Consider the following 22,863-nt stretch of genomic DNA (forward strand, 5'->3'; position numbering starts at 1 on the left):
GGGAGGGCCAACCCCTGGCAGTGTGCGTGTGCCAGGCCCTGGGAATACAAAACCCCACCCCGCGTGCCCCGGCCCCCGGGAGCCCACAGCCTAGTGAGAAAACAAGACAACGTCCGCACGTCCCTGCTGACGAATGCAGGCGTTGGCGCAGAGCCGTGCGGCCGGCCGACAGTCCTGCCGGCCTCCCAGCGGACACGTGCACGGACATTGCCGGCACATAACAAAACGCCCCCCGGGAAACACGGCTTGCTGACGACACTGTTCACTGGTACCTTAGCAGCGGGGGTCCTCGCGTGATAAAACATGAACTGGAGGGGAAACAGTGTCTAAGCGGGCTTTCTTTTCCTCCAGAAGGGATGGGTTGTAACAGCTCCATGTTTGTGTGCGTGTGTTAGGTTTGGAGGAGACCAGCCTGTCTACATCAACATCATTAGAGACCCCGTCAACCGGTTTTTATCTAACTATTTTTTCCGTCGATTTGGAGACTGGAGAGGGGAACAGAATCACATGATCCGCACCCCCAGCATGAGGCAGGAGGAGCGCTACCTGGTAAGTCCTGTCGCATCCTAGCAGTGGTCCCTCCCCGGCCCCGGGGCGTGCCCCTGGAGGCCGGGGAGCTCTCCCTCTTCTCCTTCCCCATGGCGTCCCGTAGCATTTCCGTTTTTGCCAATGAAAACCTAATTGTCCCAGATGACCCAGATCCTGATGAACGTCTTCTCAAATGACTTCCTAATCTTGTTTTTCGTGGTTTGTCTTTAGTGCTAGATTTTAGATCCTAGAGAAGAAAGAACCTTTCCTAGGAGGTCCTGACCTGTGCTGTTGTCATTTAAATGTGTTTAGGAGTCTCTCTTAGAGGGCCACAAAGTGTTTTCCTCTGAGAGAGGGGTGTTTTCAGAGGAGACCCTGCAATTCCATAAAGGATGTGGGCACACGCGTGACTAGTTTACAGGTGGTCCGATGTCAAGTCCAGGTTCTTGTCTCCACAGCACAACAGAATCACGCCGTCTTGGCAAAACTATCTGATCTTTCTGGGCTTTGTTTGGGGACCCTCAGCTCTGTGGGGATGTGAACTTTGACCCCAGGAGTTGTTTCCACAGTGCAGAGTTGGGAACTGAAACGGAGGGTCAAATGATGCATCTTTCCCCCAGCACCAGAGCCAAAATACATTTCTCATCTGCTTGTGACCTAGATTGACAAAAGCTTGCTGAGTAGCCGAGAGCCCATGGCCAGAAAGCAGAAATCCTGGTCTATGTGTCTGAGGGAGCCTGTTGGGGTCACCCAGACCCATCCTGGGCTGTCGGGCACAAGCAGAAGGAGCAGAAAGGAAAGAGGGGGTCCGTGCAACTCTGTTCCCAGGATGGGAGAGTGATGGAGAGTCTGAGCCCACTGCTGCCAAGGCCACAGAACATCCTGGTAGCTAAGGACAAGTGTCGTTCCTCACAGGTCCAGCCAATGACCAAACTTCTCTTAATTTTTAAAAATGTAATAAGAGTATGTGTTTGGAGGATGGGAACATTTTGGATGATATCACTTTCATGTCTTAAAATCCATGAGTGGAGTTGAGAAAACCGAGATGCGTGGAGGTTGTATCTTCTCTGGTGCAAAGCAGCTCACTCATAGATGGGCCAAGACCAGGAACTAAGCCTTGTCCCTCCCCATTCAGGATATATTCAACTACCTAAGGCTTTAATGAAATATTTTTAAAGTGGCTTTTACTTTTTTTCAAAATTTTATTGGCTAAAACTCTAATCTTTTTCTTTAAACACCATGTTACGAATATGGCTACATATTTTTTATTTTGTGACAAGTACATTTTCAGGGTATAGAACCACTTAGTAGTGAGGTAGGCAGGCCAGGTCCGAGGACCCAGAGCGGGGGTCCCGCAGGACCAGCCAAGAGGGTCCTTGGCTTGATGCAGGATGGAAATCCAATGCAAGCCAGCAGGAGGTGAAAACAGAATTTATTGGAGATACAGAGAGAAAGAGATCTAGAGAGAGCAACTGGGAGACTTGGAAAGGAAAGAGGAAGTCTTTTTCTTTCCTTGGAGTCTGGGGTTTTTATTGGCAATTATGGTCTGGTGCATGTGTCCTCTCAGACCTCTAGGAACTGGTCAGAACAAAGACAGGGTCCAGGGGTCCTTCATCAGTCATTCATTCCCCGAAGCCAGTAGTCCTGGTGTGGAGATATCTAGCACCAGTAGTCTGGAATAGGAACGTGATGCCTCTGTGTGGTCACTCCTTAGATATCTGGAAAACTCCAAAGATGTCATTATCTCTTTGTCCCTAGCAGGGAAGACATACATGAAGGTAAGGCATGTGGAGGGAAGGAGTGCAGGTCCTAGCAAGAATGGGAGCAGGAAAGAAGCAAAGGGAGAAACCAGCCTTTTCTTTCATGGGGCCCCTGCAGTGGGTGCATGGGTGGCTCATTCAGAGATCAGCAAGGAGAGCCGTGTGGCTGGTGCAGAGTGAGCAGTGGGGCCAGGATAGTGGCAGGCAGAGAATTCAGAGAGGTAAGGTTTGGAGACAATGGATCATGTACAGCCCTGTGAGTCCCTCCAGTTTCTCTAATTGAGCTGGGAAATAACATGAATGACCCCAAATCGAACACACCTTCATCAGTGATTCCTTCTCCTGAATCTTCCATGAGAAAGCCTGAGCCCTTCTCCCAGCAGGGGTTATGTCATCCCATCGGCCTTCAGACATTCTCAGCAGTTCTCCCCTGCCTTTCTAGGAGTCAGGACCTCCCTCCTGCTCTAGACCTTATCTGGCAGATCCCTGGATGCTTTCCCTGCAAGTCTCACAAGGCTCCTCACACTCAAAGTGCCCACACGGTTCTGTTGAAAATGGAGTTTGTTGGATGGTGACCCCAGAGTTACGCAGTGCACAAGCTACACAGCTGTACAGGGAGGTTCTGATGTTCTTCCTCTGTGCTCTCACAGACTTCTGTGCTGGTTATATCATTTCTCTGGATGAGATCATGTCTTAACTTCTCTCCTGTCCTCCCAACATAGATAGAGTTCCATCTATGTTCCTGGCAGCCAGAAGAGGGGTTAAAATTTTGGAGGCCTAAATAGCATTCTACTTACTAAAAAACAAACACATATTAATATGGAAGTTGAGAGCAGTTCTCTAGGTTTTTCTACCCTGTTATCTTTTTGCTGTCCTAGAAATCATTGCCTATAACATAAGTCTTGACACATTCACACACACGGTAAGTCGTAATCATTAGCCAGAGAAGTTGTAAACAGGAGAGAAAAAAAATCATGGTTTAGATTTTTTTTTTAAAAAACCCACAGAGTATTGAAAGTTAGTAGTCGAGGCAAACCTTCTATGTTTGAAGGGGAGGGAGCTGCCTTTATGGTGTGATTTGAGAGATTCTGGGGAAATTTCCCGGCCTGGAATTCTACCCTTAGAGATTTTCAGGGGCCCCTTTTCCCAATGTAAGCGCCGTGTCCTGGGAAGGCCCTAGGTCCAATGAGCTCATGTCATTCCTTGGCAGGGCCCCAGCAGGAGAACACTGGGCTCCCCAAAGCAGCAGAGGGAGAAATCAGGGGAGCATGGAATAGAAAGGGGAGCCCAAGGGACATGTGACTCCTTCATGACCTGACCCCTGCCTGACCCAGTTAGAAGACTCTTTTCTTGTTCAAAGGACAGTTTGTTTATTTGGAAGAAGACGGTCTTTTGCCTTTTTCTTTTTTAATAGCTGAAACTTTTTATTTCATCTCCTTAGTCCATTAAACCCTTGAAATAAAACTGCCCCCTTTCAGAGCCTGTCCTCATTTTGGCAAGCCCTGGTGGTCAGTTGTTTGACTCAAAAGAGGGTGTTGTTTGTGTCTCGGTAGGGTGTAGGGCAGCTGTGAGGGGACCACGGCCCCTCCGCTAGGCCCTCCCCTGTGGGCGAGGGCCGAGAGGGGATGCACAGGGGGAACCCACACCCGAGGTGGCAGGCGTGGCAGCCTCCCCCCGCCCCCCACCAGGGCTGTGTGATGAGGCCTCTCCCTGAACACTGCACACACACACAGTCACGGGGGCCGGCCCAAAAAGGGGCTACTGATGTACCCACATTATTCCAGATCTCAGCGCTCAAAGCCACTTGCTTTATCCAGTTGCCAAAAATCAGGCAGTTCTGCTCCTGGCCATGAGCCTTGTAACGCTGCTTAGCATACAGCTGAGAGAGGGCCAGGGCCTGTGAGCCTGCCCAGGGGGTAAAATAATATCATCTTGTGATGCTAGGTGATTTGGAAGAAAGTGGAAAAGGGTAAAGGGATCACAGGATTTGCAGGGTCCCTGGAGGTCATGAAGAAACTCTTGTTTCACAGGTGTAGGAATGGAGCCTGGGTCTAGGGGTGGGTCAGAGGCCCTGCCAGAAATTGAAGTCTGGCCTCCCAACTCCATGACTATATGGTTGGATCACTGGGATCTGATGCTTTACTTCCTGGATAGTAAAGGGAGAAGTGAACTGGGCTGGGCCAAGTCCTATGCTTTTGGAGCAAAATCATTTTGTCTTTACAAAGACACAGCTGTTACAATGTTTTTTGTTGTTTTTCCCCCCCAAATATTCAAGCATCTTAAAGCTGTTTCCCATATTTACTGGAAACAAGTAGATTTTTCTAGAAGTTTCTATTTCTTTCCAAACCATGCTTCATTTATATTCACCAAAAAATAATTTCAAAATAAAGTATTGCTAGAACAGATACAAATTCACCTTCTAGCAGCCGCGCCATGAAAAGGTGGTTCTCTTGGACTCATTTCTCTTTGTCCAGAGCCAGAAACTTGGCTGCCCAGGGCAGAGGTGGCTGCCTTCTTTTTTGGTTTTAGTATCATAGGGTGGGACAGAGCTCCCACAGGCACACTTGGGTACATCCCAGCATAGGATACTCTTCTCCAGCTGGAGTCCAGACTCCTTTATTGCCAACACAAGGAGATACCTGGCACCTGGAACTTAGTTAATGAAAGAATGAAGGCTGCTAAGTAAGGAAAAGCAACTATTGTGATTGACAAGCGAGGGAGAGCATCTCATGCCTGCAGAAGCCACTCTCTTTTCCAGTTGCTGAGTTTGCCTGCAAATGGATTTCTCGCCTGACATTTCCATTCAGTTAGTTATACGTGTGTGATTTCTGCTTGCCGTTTGCCTAAAACCTGACCCTAGGAAGTTTCATGGTAAAATGTTCTGCAGAGATACCAGTTTGTGCTTTCAAACTCCCAAAAATGTCACGTTGGCCTCCTGGCTCAAACTTATTGCAAATTCACTGGACAGCCCTCCACGGGATGACCCTCCATTTGAAGGGCAGGGAGAGGAGGAGATTTTCCCAGAGAGGAAACTGTCTCTGTGATACTGTTTACTCGGCTTGGCTGTAAAGCGTGGAAAGTAATGCATGTTTAAAAGAAAAAATGCATAATTTACAGCTTCTTAATTCATAAAGAATTCAGTGAATCATGTTGGCCCCTTTGGATTCTGGAGAAGTTTGAAAACTGGCCAGCGTCAGCAAAGGTTTTCAGAAAGCTATATGCATTTTAATCTGCTTGCAAGTTTTGGACTCTGAATGTCCTTTAGCTTTAGAAATGTATATATGAAATACTCACTTCTGGAAATTTCCACTCTGGCCTGACCAGCTGAGGCTGTCCCGTGAAAGAAACCTTAGGTTTGCCTCTGTCTCTAAAGCATCCTTCTCCTTAATGAAAAAAAAGAAAGAAAAAGAATAAAAGGGGGGGGGGGATTTGAATGATCTGCTTTTGAAGTATTTCGATAAATATGTCTTTGAATTTTTGAAAGTAAAAAAATAAGACCCCATCTCCAACGAGTTCAGAGTTGGCTTCGAGACTGCAGTCGGAGAGCACTGCCTCGCCGGGTGACCCAGCCAGTGGTTTAGCCTCTGGGAACCTTACTTTTCTCATCTGTACAATGGGGACATCTTGCCCCCCCCCCTTTGTCTGTATCACAGGGTTGTTGGGAGAATAAATTAAACATTCTACACAGAAGCACTCTGATAGCTGAAAGTCTCCTAAACATGTCTCCGCATTGGTGTTTTCATTCCCCTGGCTCTCTTCATGGCCCCCGAGACCTAAGGAGACTATTTCCCCTGTAGACAGGGGCTCCCATTCTCATGTGGCTCAGGCCACACTGGGCCGTGTCCTGAACCATGAGGTTCACCTCCGCCAAGATCTCAGACTGGCCCCACGAGGCCCCTTCCCCTGGGAATCTGTTTCTAAGGAAACTGCTTCTCTCTGTGTTCCCAACAGCTGGAGACACGTTTTGATCCCGGCCCACTGGCATCGATTTGTCCCGTGTTTATTTACTTGGAAGCCTGAGCAGCTGCGGGCACGGGGCTGGAAGCCGCAGAGGCAGCGCGCTCTGGCTCCTAAGGCCTGGGGAGGAAAGGTGTGCCGGCCCCAAAGGCTCTCACATGCCCCGTGAGCCGCGCACAGGCACAGAGGAGTCCCCGCTCGAGAGAAATGTTTTTGAAATCCATTTGTCCTGAGGTGTGTCCAGAGCGGCCCAGGCATTGTTAGAGGCAAAACCATTTCTGGGGTTCCGCAGACCGTGGAGGGCCCCGGGAGCTGCCGGCAAACAGAGACGATGACGGGCGCCAGAGGGGGAGAGGCAGGAGAGCTGAGAACAAGAAGGGGTCTTGGAGAAAAGGCCGGCTAGGAGCCTTGTGAAGGGCAAACAGAGACCTCCAGCCGCTGCTCGAGGTGCCACCAAATAGTCACCGCCCTGCACGTGGTGTCGTGGCCCTGCATGTGGTGTCGTGGGTTAGTGTGCTCTCCTCATGTTAGCTCACTCATCCTCCAGCATCCCTAGGGTAGGTATTACCACCCACCCCTCGGCCCCTTTTTACAGGCTCAGAAGGCCAGCCCAGAGAGCCTTCGTGGATAGGGCCACACTCTGAACACGAGGCAGTTGCATTAGGCCACGTGGGTTACAAAGAGCTCAGACCCACTCAGGTCGCCTCAGGGAATGGGTCGGGGGAGCAGAAATGTGAAAGTCATTACGAGGATGTGTCTGGTGATGAGGACGAAGGACCGCTATATAGGGCCAGCCAAGGCCAGGACATGCCATGCAGAGCCCGGCCCGTGGGAAGGGCCAGGGGCAGAGTGGAGCCCAGTCTCACGGCGGTTCACTAGAAGGAGCTCAGAATTGGAGCAAGGCCTAGCCACCACGTTATGTCGGCGCCAGGCTGCCCAGGGGTTCCCAGCTCCCTATTCAGCCACTCGCTCTCTTCTCCCCAGCATCAGTGGCCTCGTCCGCTGCTCCCACAGTGGTGCCTGGTGTTTCTCTTTAGCTCACATTCCAGGCCCTGAGTGCCCCTGAATCGTCCAGCTGGTCACTCCGTCCAGCCCCCTCACACATCATGTTTGGCTGCCCTGACCCAAGTCTTCTCTCTGCTCTGGTCAGGGGGGTCGTCATATGGATGGGGCAGGATGGAGCAGCCTGCCTGTTAGCTTCCCATTGCTGCTGTGACAATTTACCACATACCTAGTGGCTTCAACGACAGAAATTTCTGTTACATTTCTGTAGGTCAGAAGTCTGACAGGTCTCATGGGGCTAACATCAAGGTGTTGGCGAGCTGCATTCCCTTTTGGAGGTTCAAAGGGAAGACTCACTTCCTAGTGCATTTGAAGTGGACAGAATCCATGTCCTGTGGTTGTAGGATTGAGATCCCATTTTCTTGTTGGTGATCCGATGAGCACCATGCCCATTTTCTAGAGGCATCTATGTTCCTTCAAATATGGCCCCCTTTTTCCACCTTCAAGGCAACCCGTGGTGAGTTGGGTCCCTCACCTGCTGTAAGTCTCTCCTCCTTCCACCTCATTCCTTAAAGCCAGCTGAGGAGGGTTCTCCACTTTGAAGGATTCCTGTGATTAATGGTGCTCACCCAGAGAATCCAGAATAATCTCCCCATTTCAAGGACTGTAACCTTAACTACATCTGCAAAATCCTTTTTTGCTCCATAAGATACCATATTCACAGGTCCCAGGGATTAGGGTATGGACATCTTCAGGGGCCATTATTCTGCCTGCCACAGGGTCGCCAAGGACTACAGGTCCTGAGGGGACTGTGGAGGTGATGTGAGCATGACAGGCATTTGAAACTCGACTTGTCCCATCTGTGGGTGGGAGCTCACATCTCCTTTGCCCTGTGGCATGCCACCATGCAGTGACACCAAACTATAGCCTCTCTGCTTCCAGTCTACAAAACCAAGAGTCCAGTCATACATTTTGGTGTTTCTCCTTCTACTAGTGACTCATCTGTCCATCCATCCATTCGTCATTCATTATTCAGTAAACATTGATAGTACTTTCTGTATGTCAGGCACGATAATAGAAACTGGAGATAAAATATTGAGCAAAAATAGACTCTGTGTCTATCCTCATAGAGCTCAAGTCCTATAAGCAAGGCAGGCATTAATCCCCAAACCACACAAATGCGTGTCAAGTAGTAACTGCATCACATTCTTTCATGCAGAGACGTGGCACTGGGCAAGTCTGGAGTTCAGAGAAGTGTTAGCTGGAATAAGACCTGAAGGGAAAGAGGAGAAGAACATCCAGACATAGGGAACAACACATGCAAAGGTCCTGTGGCAGGAGGGAGCACAGTAAGCTGAGGGGGAGAATGAGGGAGGCTGGAGGAGTGTGAGCACAGGAAGGAAAGAAAAAGCTGAGTCCAGTAATGTGGGCAGGCAGGGGTCAGGCCCTGTGAAAGAGCACTGGAAAGACACTCAAGATTTTAAGCAAGGGAAGCATGTTTACATGGGATCCTGAAATTTTACATTTTGAAAAATAAAATAACTACAAAATACAGAATAGAGAGGGACTTCAAGTATATGCGGGTAGACCAGTTAGTTCAAGGCTAAGTGCACAGATCTAATTGGGAGATAAACCGAGGAGCGAGTATTGTGAAGTACTGACCACGCTCAAGGAACAGCTCCAGTTTGGGGCAGGGGTGGTGATGGGGGAGCATTTACAAACAAGTGGAAAATTCTTCACTGTCCTTCCAGTTGTAAACTGCCTGGCTAGCAACAGAAGAACCAAGCTTGAAAACCTTACCACCAGCCAGGAGAGAGGTAATAGCTCAGCGCAGCAGCGCAGCAATTGTCATAGGCTGGGATGTGTTTAATTAGCAAAAGACTAATGCAGGTGCAGCCTGACAATTCAGGTGAGGAAGATAATCAGGAAGAGTGGGCATCATTGGAGGAGGCTTCCTAGCCCAGGTGGGAGCTCAGTCTTTAAGGACGGACGTAGATTAAGGCAGGGATAAGGGTCAAGAGGACCATAGGAGCAGAGTGTTTGTGCAAAAGCCTGAGAGCCTGAAGCTTGCTCTTCGGTGAGCTGCACAGCTTGGCTGCAGGGAGGCGAGGAGCTTTGGGACGGGCGAAGCAATTCTCCAGGTGGCCCTGAGCAGGGGAAGCAGCACGCTTTCCTGATGGAAGGTCCCAGCAGGAGCATCAAACCCAGGGGCTGCCAGAGCACAGCCAGGTGCATCCGCTGGCCACCTGTCAGCTGAGCTCATCTGCTCCTGACCCCGCCCCTCACTGTGAGTCAGCGGCCCCTGCAGCTGTCTCCTCGCTCGGGGCTCAGCTCTGCATCCCTGCTGGGCCAGTTGGCTCATATTCACAAAGGTGATGGTTCTCAGCCTGGCCACTCATTAGAATCACCTGGGGGGCTTTAAAAACCACAGTTGCCTGCCTCCCACACCCAGCGATGCCAGCTTAATTGTTCTGGAGTGCAGCCTGGGCTTTGGGATTTGTTGAAAGCTCTGGAAGTGATGCCAACATGTAGCTAAGGTTGAGAACTATGGCAGGATAACAGCACATCCATCCATTCTTGGCTGTATTAGCAGGAGCTGTTCTCATGGAGAGACACACCTGAATGTCTTCTAGAGTCTTACTTTCTGTATCCTCCACCACTTGGAAAAAGCTATATTTGCCTGCCTCTCAGAAATGTGTCTACTTGGAAGGCTTTGAACTGGCACGTGCAAATAAATGTCATTAAAGACGTTTGATGGTGTAGTGCAAGGTTTGTTGTACACGTGTACACGTACACTTGCACACGTGTTGTCAGGCTTGCTTCTAAATCAAAGTAGGTAATATCTATTATACAGAAGCCAAAGAGTATAGTCTACGTACATTTAAGATCTCACTTTACAGAACCCCGCTTTAGGCAGTAAAAGAGAGAGTGAGGACATCTCCACTGCCACTTCTTCGAAGAGACATGTAGCACTCTTTAAATGCCGGCCAGTTTATACAAATACATACCCATGCTAAATAAAAAGACATGGGTGAATAGAACTACACTTTAAAATTCAGAACTAATACTTTAAATGTTCTTTAAAATAATGTGCCCTCACGGCGCTTACTATTCAAAGAAGTTACAGGGTGAAGTTTTATATAAAGTAAAGAAACTGATGGCTCAGTTGATCTGTGTTAAAATTTAGAATTTCATACCCCGTATTTGTTTTTCAGAACCTGGCACACCTCTGTGGTTGTCCTCAATTTACTTTGCCAAATCATAATGTTTTTTTTCTCTGCCCCTTCGTTTTACATACACAGCATAAATTCCCCAAAGGCGGGATGACCTCCAAACATATTCTTAAAAATATTTTGCAAAGTCTGAAGATAGACAGGAAAGGTAACAGTGTAAAACATCTAAGAGATTTATTGGAGTCTCAGCTTGAATTCTAATTGCAAGTACTTATGAAAATGTCAATATTAACATGAAATAGCTGGCAGTTTTTCTAATAAATGTAAATTGAATTAGATGGTGCATAATTGGAAAAATGCTTGCTTTGCTCAGGCTCACTCAAAACAAGCCCTAGAATTTGCTAGCTGCAGAGCCTGGCCCTCTAATGGCTGGAAATGGAAGAACAAATACTTTTGACTACAGGATAGAAACTATGAAGAGGGCATGGCTGGCCATTTGGCACCATATCCAGGCCCTCTTCCCAAAGCATGGGGCACGATGTAGATGTTTAATGTGAGTATATTCTTAAAAAGAGGTGGCAGCATCTGACTCTTGGTTTTGGCTCAGGTCATGATCTCAGGGTCGTGAGGTCGAGCCCCACATCAGGCTTCACGCTCAGCATGGAATCAGCTTGATACTCTCCTTCCACCCCTCCCCCTGTGCTCATACACTCTTGTGCTCTCTCTCTCTCAAATAAATAAATAAATCTTAAAAACCAAGAAGAGGTGGCTAGATGGGGGGCTGAGGAGTGGGGGGTCAAAAGCATGCTAAGAGCCTTGGAGCTCCAGGGCCATCTTCAATAGAAGCAGGTATGACAGATGCTTGATCTCCTGAAATGCAACAGGAAGGTGAAACTCACCTCAAAATATTAAAAATTCAAATGCCTGGAAAGTTATGGAATACATACTCAAGCCTGGAAATTGTGATGGTCTTAGCTCTAATTAGTTTTGCAGAGCACACTTAACAAACTACTTCAGTTCCCTTTTATGACTGACTAATGAGCCTCACAGACAGGGTAGAACTGATAGGAGCAAATGTGGCCTGGTGGGAACTTAATAGGAAATTTGATCTTATCCCACATGACATTTGCATTAATCTTCTAGGAATGCAGCCAGGAATGAATGGGGCAGTTGGGGGGTGAACTGGTGATAAAATCGCGCAACCTGTAGGCACAGACCACTTTTTCTCTGACCCTAACCTCATGAATATATTCGTGGTTAAATGAAAGAAGTTTAAGGAAAGCCTAGTCAACTTCATAACAAAGATAGCTTTTTAAAAATGGCTCTGCATTTTCTTTGACAAAGGAAAAAGACAATAGAATTGTATCGCCATTCAGCTCAGTGTTTCTATACTCATCTTTTGCATTAAAGAGGAAGTAACACTGATAGGAATTTATGGTAAGATGGCTTCCCCTTTGCCACCTGCAGAGTTTTAAATGCTCACTTCCAGTTTTTGAAATAAACTCACCTCTTGAATGAGCTTTGTGAAAGAATCAGCAGATGTATAAAAGAAGGTTATCGATTTCTTTTTTTAAAGATTTTATTTATTCATTTGAGAGAGAGAAAAAGCAGGAGACAGAGCACAAGCAGGGGGAGCAGCAGAGGGAGAGGGAGAAGCAGGCTCCCCACTCAGCAGGGAGCCCCACACGGGGCTTGATCCCAGGACCCTGGGATCATGACCTGAGCCAAAGGCAGACGCTTAACTGACTGAACCACCCAGGTGCCCCAGAAGGTTATCAATTTCAACAAGAGATGGATGGCAATAAAAATCTCAGATTTAATTATGACGTTCTCTACCCGACCACTATTAATATGAACCATGTGAGATTAAGAAAGGTGACCTGATCAAAGACAGCAAGATTAACCTCAGGCAATTTCGATGGCTGCTAATCCTTATCTCTCCAGGAATTATTACTTGGTGTGGATTATATTTTTTTTTTACATACTAGTGTGTATTACTTCTTAAATCCTTCCAATTATTTCATGGTTGTATATGTCTTATATTTTTAACTAAATGTAATTCTCTAGATGATAGGACATAATCTCCTCTTTTAATCTTAGTACCCATCACGGCTCTGTGGCCAAAACCCAGCCTAACTTTCAGTACATACTTAATAACAGATACAAATGTACACAGAGAACCAATGACGTTTGCCTCTCTTTTCCACCTCCATGTGAAACTTCAGCGTATTTTGAACACTTACAATGTGGCAGGCACTGTGATGGCAAGACAGCAAACTATAGTAAGATGGGCATCTGTTCCTACTTCCTGCCTCTACCACACACAAAGAAACCCTGTATTCCACTATTAGTGAGTGATAGATACTCCCATTTGTTCAGTCACCCAAGCAAGAAACTCTGGAGTCATCCCTGCCAGCTTTCTTCTCCCGACCCCCCAACCCATGTGCAATTGCCACCAACTTAGCCTGTTGTCCTCCTGAAAGCAGAGCCTGAGGCAAGGGCTTGGGTGAAGAGTGTGGGAATTTGGACAACGATCCCAGGGAATAGCCATGAGGTACTGGAGAAGGGACAGAGAAGGCCAGTCAGTACAAGGAAGGCCAGTACAAGGGTATGTCCTCACATTGGTCACTCCTTTGGAAACCAAGGCTCAAGCCTGCCAGGACTCTCTGAGGACAGTATAGAATTTGCCCTAAATTTTTTCTGCTTGGGGAAAGAACAAGGGGAGAATTTACCCACTGATTTCATCCTTTGTTGTCAGGTTTGCCTCTTAACTCCCTCATATCTGTGCTCTGCACACATGAGTGCCACGTGGGTTCCTGTGGGTGTAGCACTGAGAACAGAAGGCAAGGGATGTGTCAAGCTGCTGAGGCAGTTGCTTTTTTGTGAATCTGTGGCTACTGCAATGGCTAGAGTAAAAAGTGGCCATGAGGATGGGAGGCGGGGTGCAAGAGTGTCCAGTTCCCCTGCCAAGCCTGTTGGTTCTTCCCCCTTGACTTCTTTCAGATCAGCCTCCATCAGGGGTCATCAGTAAAGCCCTCATCCTTTCTCATCTGAATATCTGCCAAAGCCTCATGGGCTCAATCAACCTGTCTCTGGTTCATCTTCTTCCAGTCCATAGTCATAACATCCAGTGTACAAATCTGACATTGTCATTCTGCTGCTTATGACTGTTCCAGGTCTTTCTGCTCCCTAGATGTAAGGGATTTTATATCTATCAATAGTATTATAATAGTATCATTATTTAATCAATAAGCACCACAACCACATGTGAATCCACCATCATGTCAAAAAAAACTTCAATAGATAAAAGCATCACAAACCAATAGAGAAGGGATAGGTTTATCAGTACATTGTATGGGAAAAAAGGACATGAGAATGAGCCAGTTTTGGGAAGAGGGTGCAAGAAGCATGGTTTGATTAGCATTTATTCAGGAAAGCAAGAAGTCAAAGTTGGATTGGTACAAATTAGTGAGCATCTTGAAAACCAGAGGAAGGACTTTAGAATTCATCACAGAAGGCAGAAGTCACCAAGCTTCTTGAGCAAGAAAGTAAATAACATGGTGTGAAACGCCACTTCTAAGTTGTGTGCTACACTTAGACTTTCTTCAAGCTGTTTTAAAAAAAAAATTCTCCATGGTGACTTCCAGGTTTTTATTATAATTCATATTGTTTAAATTAAAATCTTTGATTCATTTGAAATTTATCCTGCTGTCAGGTGTAACATATCAACCCAGTATCTCTTTCCCTCCCAGAGAGCTAACAAATTATCCCAACAACTTTAATAGAATAATTCGTCTTTTCCACATTAAAGTGTCACTTTTAGCATATAATTATCGTTTCTGGAGGAACCTATTTGTTGATTTTTAATCTTGTTTCCTTCATCTGTGTCTTTAGGTACAGTAGCACAGTATTATATATCTAATCTCTTCTCCTTAATCCTTTCCCCCAACCATCCTAAATCTTTGTCTTTGTTAATTTTTGCATAGGAACTTCCAGATCCTCTTGTTCAGCTCCCCCCCCAGAAAACCCTATCGTTACATACTTAGTTTACATTAAGTTTTAGGTTAACATATAGAGAATTGACATCTTTATGTAGAGTCTTATTATTTAAGAGTATATTTTGCCTTTCCATTTATTCAATTTTCTGTCATATCCCTTTAGAGTATTTTAAAGGAGTCTTCATTTAGATCTTGCACAGTTAAGTTTATTTCTAGGTTATTTTATCTTTTTTATTGTTGTTGCTATTGTTGCATATTATTATTACTATTATTAAATTCTGTATATTATTTTTAACTCAGCCAACTCAGTTCTCTTACTGTTTCTCAATAAATTTTCAGGAAATTCTTTTCATTTACCAGATAAAATTGTATCCCCAGCTAATCATGATAATTTTTCTCTTTTGTCCAGTTTTTATAAATCTTATCCAATTGCTTTTGTTCGTATCTCTAGACAAGTGTTAACTATAGTGGTGATAAGAATTGGTTTCTTATAGAAACCAGATAATTGAACTAAAAATCAAATCACTCTTGTCAATGTTTGATCATTTCTACTTTTTTCCTACTAGAGTGGAATGTTTAGGATCTAGATTGTTTGGAATTTCATTTCAGGGAGAATATAAGTGGTGTAAATCTCAGTGTCTAATGACAGAAAACTTAAGGAAAAGACAGTATTTTTCTAACCCTCCACCTTTAGATATCATTATTGGCAGCCACCACCATTATCTGGTGACCAGAGTGACTGCATTCTCCAGCTCATTTCTCTGGATCAAGGAGGGAAAGACAACATACTAGCGATAAATTCAATGTTGGAGTCCCTTCTGGAAGTCTCTGGACTGGATATGATCTTGTTTCTTTTCTCATGGGTGCGGTTTTCCTGGCAAGTCAGTTCCTCAGTGACCACATTTAATAAATTGTAATAAATGCAGAATGCACTCATCGTTCACAACTTTGTAGTACAAAGGAGACATGAAAAACAACTAGAGCCTGAGGGTGGAATTAGGTACACATTTTACTTTGCCTTTAATTAGGAACAAATGTAAAAATGAAGTGTTGCCAGGTTAAGACCATCTTTGGCAAGGTCGGGCCCATCTCTGACCCTGAGACCACGTCTCCCCAACTTCTGTTGTACAGTCTTCTTTGACTTCCCGTGGGGTTGCTACAAAAGGACCAGAAAGTCCTTTGATGTAAACCTGAGCACACCTGACTTTCAAAAGGCAAGGACTCTTCGATTAGGACCCAGTACTTCAAGCAGTTGTCAATATATTTACATACAAATATGAAAGCAAATAAGCCAAGATACTTGAGAGGAACCTTGACAGTGGACACTTGAGTGAATGATGCTTCTCCTCGAAGTTTAGGGCTTGGAAAGAACTGTGGGACAGCTTCAAAGGGACACCCACTTCCTGCCACGCTCTCTCACAGCCCTGTGTGGTCGGGAGGCCTGCCAGTAACTGAGCCTGTTATGTCTCCTTTACTTCTGGAAACTAAGTTGAGGTGAGAGAATAAATCCCCTCATTTGAATTGTTTTGACTTAATATGTTTCTGAGACTTTCACTTTGTCACTTCCGGCTGCTCCCCATCATTAAATTTAGATCATTAATACCATAAATTAGTATATGCCTTTTACTTTTATGGGCAAATGCCAAATGGAAAAGCTGAGTGATTCTTTAGTGTGAACTGTGGGTTCCGTGCCCAGCCCTTTGCAGACAGGCTGCTCCTGTTTCACGATGTTTCTTTCTTCCTGCTAATACTTGCACCCTGTTTCTTCAGCCTTCCTTGGATATCCTGTAACAGTCTAGTGCAGTCAGTCTTACACATCTTGCCTACCTTATTTTTGCCCAATCTGCTCACATATGTATTTAAAACTTTTGAATAATACATGTACATCGCCAATCTATAATAATCCTGATTGAAAAAAAAAAAAAGTTCTTCATTCATTCAGTCCAATCTGCACTAAAACCCTTTTTATTTTTCCTTTGGAATGCCTCTCAGATTTCCTCAGCTTCTCTCCGTTGCTGCCGCCAACACCACCGTCTTCAACGTCTCCCACCTCTCCGATAGCTCCCGACAGACCTCCCCTCAGCCAATTTCCCTCCCTTGCCCCTCGCTTAGCCCCCCAGATGAGTTTTCCAAAACAGCCCTTCACATCATCGTTTAATCCCTTTCTCAAGAAACTAGGTGACTCCTGCCTTCTGGGATGAATTCTAAAGTCCGTTCAAAACTCTCACTAATCTGGATCTATCCTGCCTTCGTAATTCACTGCCTTCCCAAACAAATGCTACTAATCAAACCAAGCTGCTCTCATCCTCTTCCCAGAGCAGGCTGCCATCCGCTTCCATGCCTTCTGTTGCTCCCTCAAGCTGGGAAGCCTCCTTCTCAGTTCTCTCTCCATCCATCTCCTACCTGCCCTTCAACAGTTCATCTGTTGATTCCGTTCTCTCTTGATTCCAGCCTTTGGCAGGTGCTGTCTCTTTTCTAGAATTCCAGTTACTCTTGTGTTCTTCTCCTATTGCTCTTGAGTTCACACCCATTCCAGGTACTGTGAAGTACTTGAATCTTAACTTGATACTCACAACACAGTCTTACGAGAGTATTATTATATTATTATGCTCTCATTTTACAGATGAGAAGCCTGATGTTCCGCGAGGTTGAGAGTTAAGTTACACCCAGTAAGTGATGAAGCTAGGATTCAGACTCAGGCAGTCTGGCTCCAGAGGGCATGGTCCTAACCACTATACTGAACTGCCTCTTGGCTGTTGTACAGGACTCTCTCATTGTTTCCTGAGTCCTTCCCCAGGCTGTCAGCTCCTGAAAGGCAGGTATCTTCCCAGCTTTGTGTCCATCATATTCATTGCCTCCCTAGAGCCCATGGTGTAGAAAGTTCTTAACAGAATTCCCTCCACATGTGCAGAGAACTTACCTGTCTTACTTACCAACATTTCTTCACCTAAAAAATAAAAATAAAAAGACCAGGGGGTTAGCACATGGTAAGTGCTCAGAGAATATTTGTTGGATAAGTAACTAAATGAATATTTGATTGATTCACAGTTTGATAAACATATGATCGAATCAGTGCATTCTTCCTTAGTTTTTCCTTTCATGTAAATTTGCATGTCTGTATTTTGTGGACAAGTCTCTCAATTGCCTCCAGGCCACTGCCAATAACTGAGCTGGACTCTTGCCTAAAGCAAATGGATGTTTGGATGTCATCAACTAATTGTTGCCTCTATGGATCAAAAGGGTTTCAGAGTTCATCTTTCTATGCGAGCTGATGATATTAAGTTCTACCCATTTAATTAAGTCAGTGTTTTAGTATCAAAAACAAAAAGGGACACTGTTCAGTTTAGACAGCTAACAAATAGTACTTTTATACTTGAGGTCTATAGTGCTTGCTTATTTATGAGTAAATAAAATGGTATCATTAGTTTGACAAATTTCAACATTTCATCTTTAGAAATCCTCTTTATGAGCGAGCTCTTCTAAACTGAAGGAATCTATTATTTGTTTTATACCCTAAGCCTGAAATCTACTTTGGGCTCCACTTTTCATCCAGTGTCAATTTTAGCATTTTAGATAAAAGACACCTCATCTAATTCTCTCTAAATGCTATTAGTGGAAGTCAGGCTTTTGCAGAGCACAATCTGTATTTAATTTATTTACAAAGCCTCATTTAGCATTGAGAATTTTAAAATTCAGTCAAAATAAATGATTTTACATTAAGGGCCAAATTAACACCAAGTTTTCAAAGGGTTTTTCTTTTGAAAAATTCAAAGCACCTCATTAAGTCTACAGTCTTCCAAAAAAATGTGTTCTCCAAGATAGCCTTATTAGTCCCAATTTGCAAATGACAAAGTTGTGGCAAGAAGCAATTAAATATCTTTACCAGGGTCTACTGGAATGGAGTCGCATGGCATAGGCCTTTAACTTATGATCAAACTATCATTGGTTAATTAGAAGAGGCCCAAAAAACCAAACAGGCAGGAAAATGATCAGCAAGGAGGGAGCCAAATGTAAGACCAGAATTTGTCATCAGGCCTGTTTTAACATGGGATCCCAGGCAGTTGAGAAGAGAAAAACAAAAAACCAGACCTCAATTAGTCAGAGTACTTAAAGGTAGAAAAGAAACATAAAGGTTATCTCATCTCAACCATTCATTTGAGTACTTATGATGAGCGGGAAGGTCAGGACCGCCACATGGATTAAGTTCTCATCCTGCTGCTGTTGACGGCAAAGGTGCTAGGCCCAACTGGGTGCTTAGCAGAAAAAGTAAATTTAGGAAATTAAATGTCAGGAACAAATCTATGAAGTGCTGGATGATCTCAAAGGGTGTGCATGAGGTTCTGAAGCAAAATTACAAAGCCCAGAAATGATGGCTATCTCCTTAACTTTTCCAATTTCCTGCTCACCAGCTTACATACTGTAATCCCACACCTGTCCACGTTTAGAGGACACAGTCAGCTCAAGGCAACCACATCACCACAGGTGAACCTCTGTCCCCTGCCCCCACATCCACATGCTCACACACACACTCGGTGACTGAAAATTCAAGTTTTTTCGTTTTTTGTTTTTTGTTTTTAAGTTAAGCTCTTCTTCCTGCGTTCTTTCCACTAATTATGAATAAGCCTGGTCTGTCTGGCATTTTGTTACATCTTTTAATGAACCTTCCCATCTGCAACTGATTATGTACATCATGTGCCTAAAATGATCAGACTATTTATATTCTAATGTGGTTCATTCATTCATTCTTTCTTTCAACAAATACTCAGCACCTACACTGTAGCCAGTGCTTTGGCAGATACTGAAAATACAATAATGAGAAACACAGATGTGTTCCAGCCCTCACGGAGTATATAATCTGTCAGGGGAAAACGGGCATTAAACAAGTAACTGGGGGAGGTGACCGGCTATAGGAACAGCATGTGCGGAGGTCAAGAGTCTCAGGTCCTGCGAAAATCTCATATGGATGGAGTTTAAAAAGCAGAGGACAAGGATGTGATAAGGAGATGGAAAGGTGGGCAGGGCTTGATCATAAAAGGCCTTCAAAAACAGCCTAAGTGTGTGGGCCTTTACGCTGAAGACAATGAAAAGTCAAAGACAGGGTGAATTGTGGCTGGGTGGGGGGATGCGGGGAGATGACATGATTGGATTTGCATTTGAAATTTTATGCAAGAGGAAGATACCTAAACGGAACTAGACAAATTATTTTGGTGTGGAATAGATCATGGTAGAGGAAGCCAAGAGAAGTGGATAGATTAAGACATGTCTATGAGGTAGAATCAGCAGGCTTCATGAGTGGTTGACTTGGACCTGAAGGAGGAGCAGGAGTTAAGGAAGATTCCAGGTTTCTGGTTGGAGCAATTCAACCTGAGGGTGGGGAATGAAGAGACAGAGGGGCAGGAAAAACACTGAGTTTCAGATGCCTGAATTATATGTGACAGGGACATCCAGCAAGCAGAAGACAAGGCTGGCCTGGATCTATGGGACTAGAAATTATCAGTATCCAGAGAGAGAGTAATTAATCTACTAAACTATATATTCCATAAAGGGTGAGATCACGTCTGGAACAATGCTGGTGCTCAGTAATGATTCACTAAAAGTTGTTGAATTGAAGCCATGGGGTGAAATTAAGGTTGAGGGATAAAAGAGCCTGTGGGTCACCCATTTTTTTAGCACTCATTGAGGAGCTGGAAGCAAAGGAAACTGAGCAAGAGTTCTAAGAAGAGGATAATGTAGAGAGGTGGCATTATAGGATCAGAGGAAAATAGTTTTCATTGTTGGAAGTTTCTAGAAGGGGCAAGCAAAATGAAACTAGAAAAATGTAGCCATCTTGGATTTAACAACATGGCAAGAGCAAGTCATCTTGGCAAGAATAGTTTCCATTTAGTGATAAGGGTAGAGGCCAGATGAAGTTGACAGAGGGCAGGAACAACAAAGGAAGGTGGAGACAGTGATGGGAAGGGCAAGTCTGCATTGTCCTGGTGAAGCATGCACACCAAGGTTGGTAGCCATTGTGTCTCCCGAAGAGGATGTTCTCTTTCAGGATCACTTACCAGGGGAAGAGGTAGGTCCTCAAAAACTAAGGGTTAAGGAAATCCCACAGCATTCCTTAAAAAAAACAAACAAACAACAACAAAAAAAACTTATTGAGCATTTAATACATACAAAGTCCAAAGTGATTAGCATGTGAGGTCCTCCAAGATGAGATTAGACATGCAGAGATTTATTGGAAGAAATGCCTGTCAGGGTAAAAAGAGCTGAGAAGAGCAATGAAGAGCAGATAAGGAAGAATCAAGTAGGCAGAAAATCAGACTATAGTGCCGTTCCAAGAAAGTTTTGTCCAGGCCAATGGGGAATCTTCAAGCCAAGGTCACCCATCAGAGGAGTCCTGCCTCTTGCAGGATTGGGCCTGCCATAGTCTGTTTGCCACTCTCAGTCTTTGGCTGAGAGCAGCCCATGGGAAGCATGGCCTCAGCACAAATGAGGTGATAGGTTCAGAGCAAAGCATCTAGGGCCATTGGTCAATTACTCTCCCTGTAGCAGAAAAGGTTCATAGCTGCCACACATTCAGTATCTCATTTAATCTGTACATCATCCCTCTAAGATGTCATCATGCTCATTTCACGGTTGAGACCAGGGATTACAGAAGTTAAGTAACTTGCCTAAATTCCAACTAGTAAGAGGCAGAGCCTAGATTTCAACCAGTGGTGTGCCGGATCTGGCTTAGACTGGCTCAGAGCAATTGTTAAATTTTTAGGAATTGTGCTATCCCTTGACATTGAGATGGTAGCTTGAATTTGGCCATGGTGGGAGTACGTACACCATGGAAATTTGCAAATGCTACGAATCAGGCCTCTGTGTGTTTTTTTCTGGGAAGGTGATTGTTACACACTCACCAGCACACACCAGTGATTTGAACGCAGGTCATCCGACTCCAGAGCTACCCCTCCTACCTCTATGCTACATGCAGTTGCCTTAATGATGCCCTGATGCATTTCTGATACAAAAAAATTCCTTAAGCCACTCCCCTTCCTCTGAATCCCTGTAGCAGGGGTTGTCATGCCCCGTGTTTTGCCCTTCCCTGCACTCCTCCATCACCATTGTGTGCTCTGGCTCCCTATCTACATAGAAAATTTCTCCAGGACAGAGAGAGGAACTGTATCCCCAGCCCCCGCACACCACCGCCCCCTCAATACATATTTGCTGTTGCAGTTGATGCTGACATACTCACACACTTATCTTGATAATGAGGGAATGGTGGCATCTCTAAAATGATGTAAAAGGTGGTGCTCTGTGCAGTTCCATCTGTTATCACTCGTATTTAGATCCTGAATCTTACATTTAGAAAGGCAGACACTACTGGGAAGTGTGTTTCAACCTCAGGATGACCTTTTAAGAGAACTGTAACATCCATTACAGCCCAGTGATGTGGTTGGGATGCTTCCTGCCTCTTCCCACCCACACACCAGGAGATAGATTAGTTACCTGTCTGCCTGGCCACTGGCTGTTTGTTGGGAAATTGTTTACTGTCCAACAGCCCTGCACTGTCCAGCCTGAGAAACAAAGCATGCATGCTGCCTGCAAGGAGGGAGCCCCGAGACTTCTCGCATTGTGTCGTGCCTCCAGTGTCCCCGAGAGCCCAGCATCTGTAGAGAACAAGCCCAGCAAGGGTAGGTTGAAAAGAATCTGCCCAGGGGACTCAGGCCACTATAGAAAATGCTGTGCTGTGAGTGGTCCTAAGACCTCAGAAGACTTGGGTTTGGGGTCACTTCAACCTGCATACATGTGAGCTACTCCAAATATTTCTAGTGCCCAGGAACAAGCCGTGGAAGGAGCTTGGGCCAGGAAGCCTGCTTCCAGATAAAAAAAGCAGGTCCCTCATGAGAGAAACCCTTGCCCTCCAGCAAAGCTCTTTGAAATCTTCTGGTGTCGCAACAGAATCTGTGAATCACCACTTCCTCTGCATCGCTTCCAACCATGTTTCTTCCATATTAATTTATTCTAAAAATACTTTTTTGAGTGCCTACTGTATGGCAGGCCCTTCTCTCAGCACTTGGGAGACATCAGCTAATAGAACAAAATTGCTTCTGCTGTGGGGGCTCCCTTCTGAGTTGCGTCCCTTACTCCGATCCTCTTGGTCTTCGTTGCATGGGTGTGTGTTCGTGCGTCCAACATGGGTTCATTCAGCCAGCAGGCCCTGGGCATCTGTTGTGTGTCTGCTGCGGGGGGGGGGGGGGGGGGGNGGCAGACACATAGCCTCCGGGCTCTAGCAACCAGGCGGTATCTATGAGAATCAGCGGATAGGTGAGAAAGTCAGGTCTGCGAGGCTTCCTCAGGAGGTGACACCTGAGTGGAGTCTTGTGGGATAAGTAGAAGGAAGACAGAAAGGGCTGGTGCACAGTGGCAGCAGAAGGCAGTGAAGGTGGCTGGGGGGGGGGGGGGGCGGGA

General features: G+C 45.3%; 1 protein-coding gene across 7 annotated transcripts in view; it reads left to right on the top strand.

Moving 5' to 3' along the window:
* Window positions 1-22,863, top strand: part of UST (uronyl 2-sulfotransferase) — a 292,373-nt gene that overhangs the window by 190,347 nt on the left and 79,163 nt on the right. For all 7 annotated transcript variants that reach the window (XM_002920514.4, XM_034669267.1, XM_034669270.1 and 4 more), the window contains one exon: window positions 396-549. In XM_002920514.4, the coding sequence (XP_002920560.1) occupies window positions 396-549 (154 nt within the window). The remainder of the gene's footprint in view (window positions 1-395; window positions 550-22,863) is intronic.

The sequence above is a fragment of the Ailuropoda melanoleuca genome, chromosome 10, assembly GCF_002007445.2.
Source record: "Ailuropoda melanoleuca isolate Jingjing chromosome 10, ASM200744v2, whole genome shotgun sequence".
NCBI classification, from domain to species: Eukaryota; Metazoa; Chordata; class Mammalia; order Carnivora; family Ursidae; genus Ailuropoda; species Ailuropoda melanoleuca.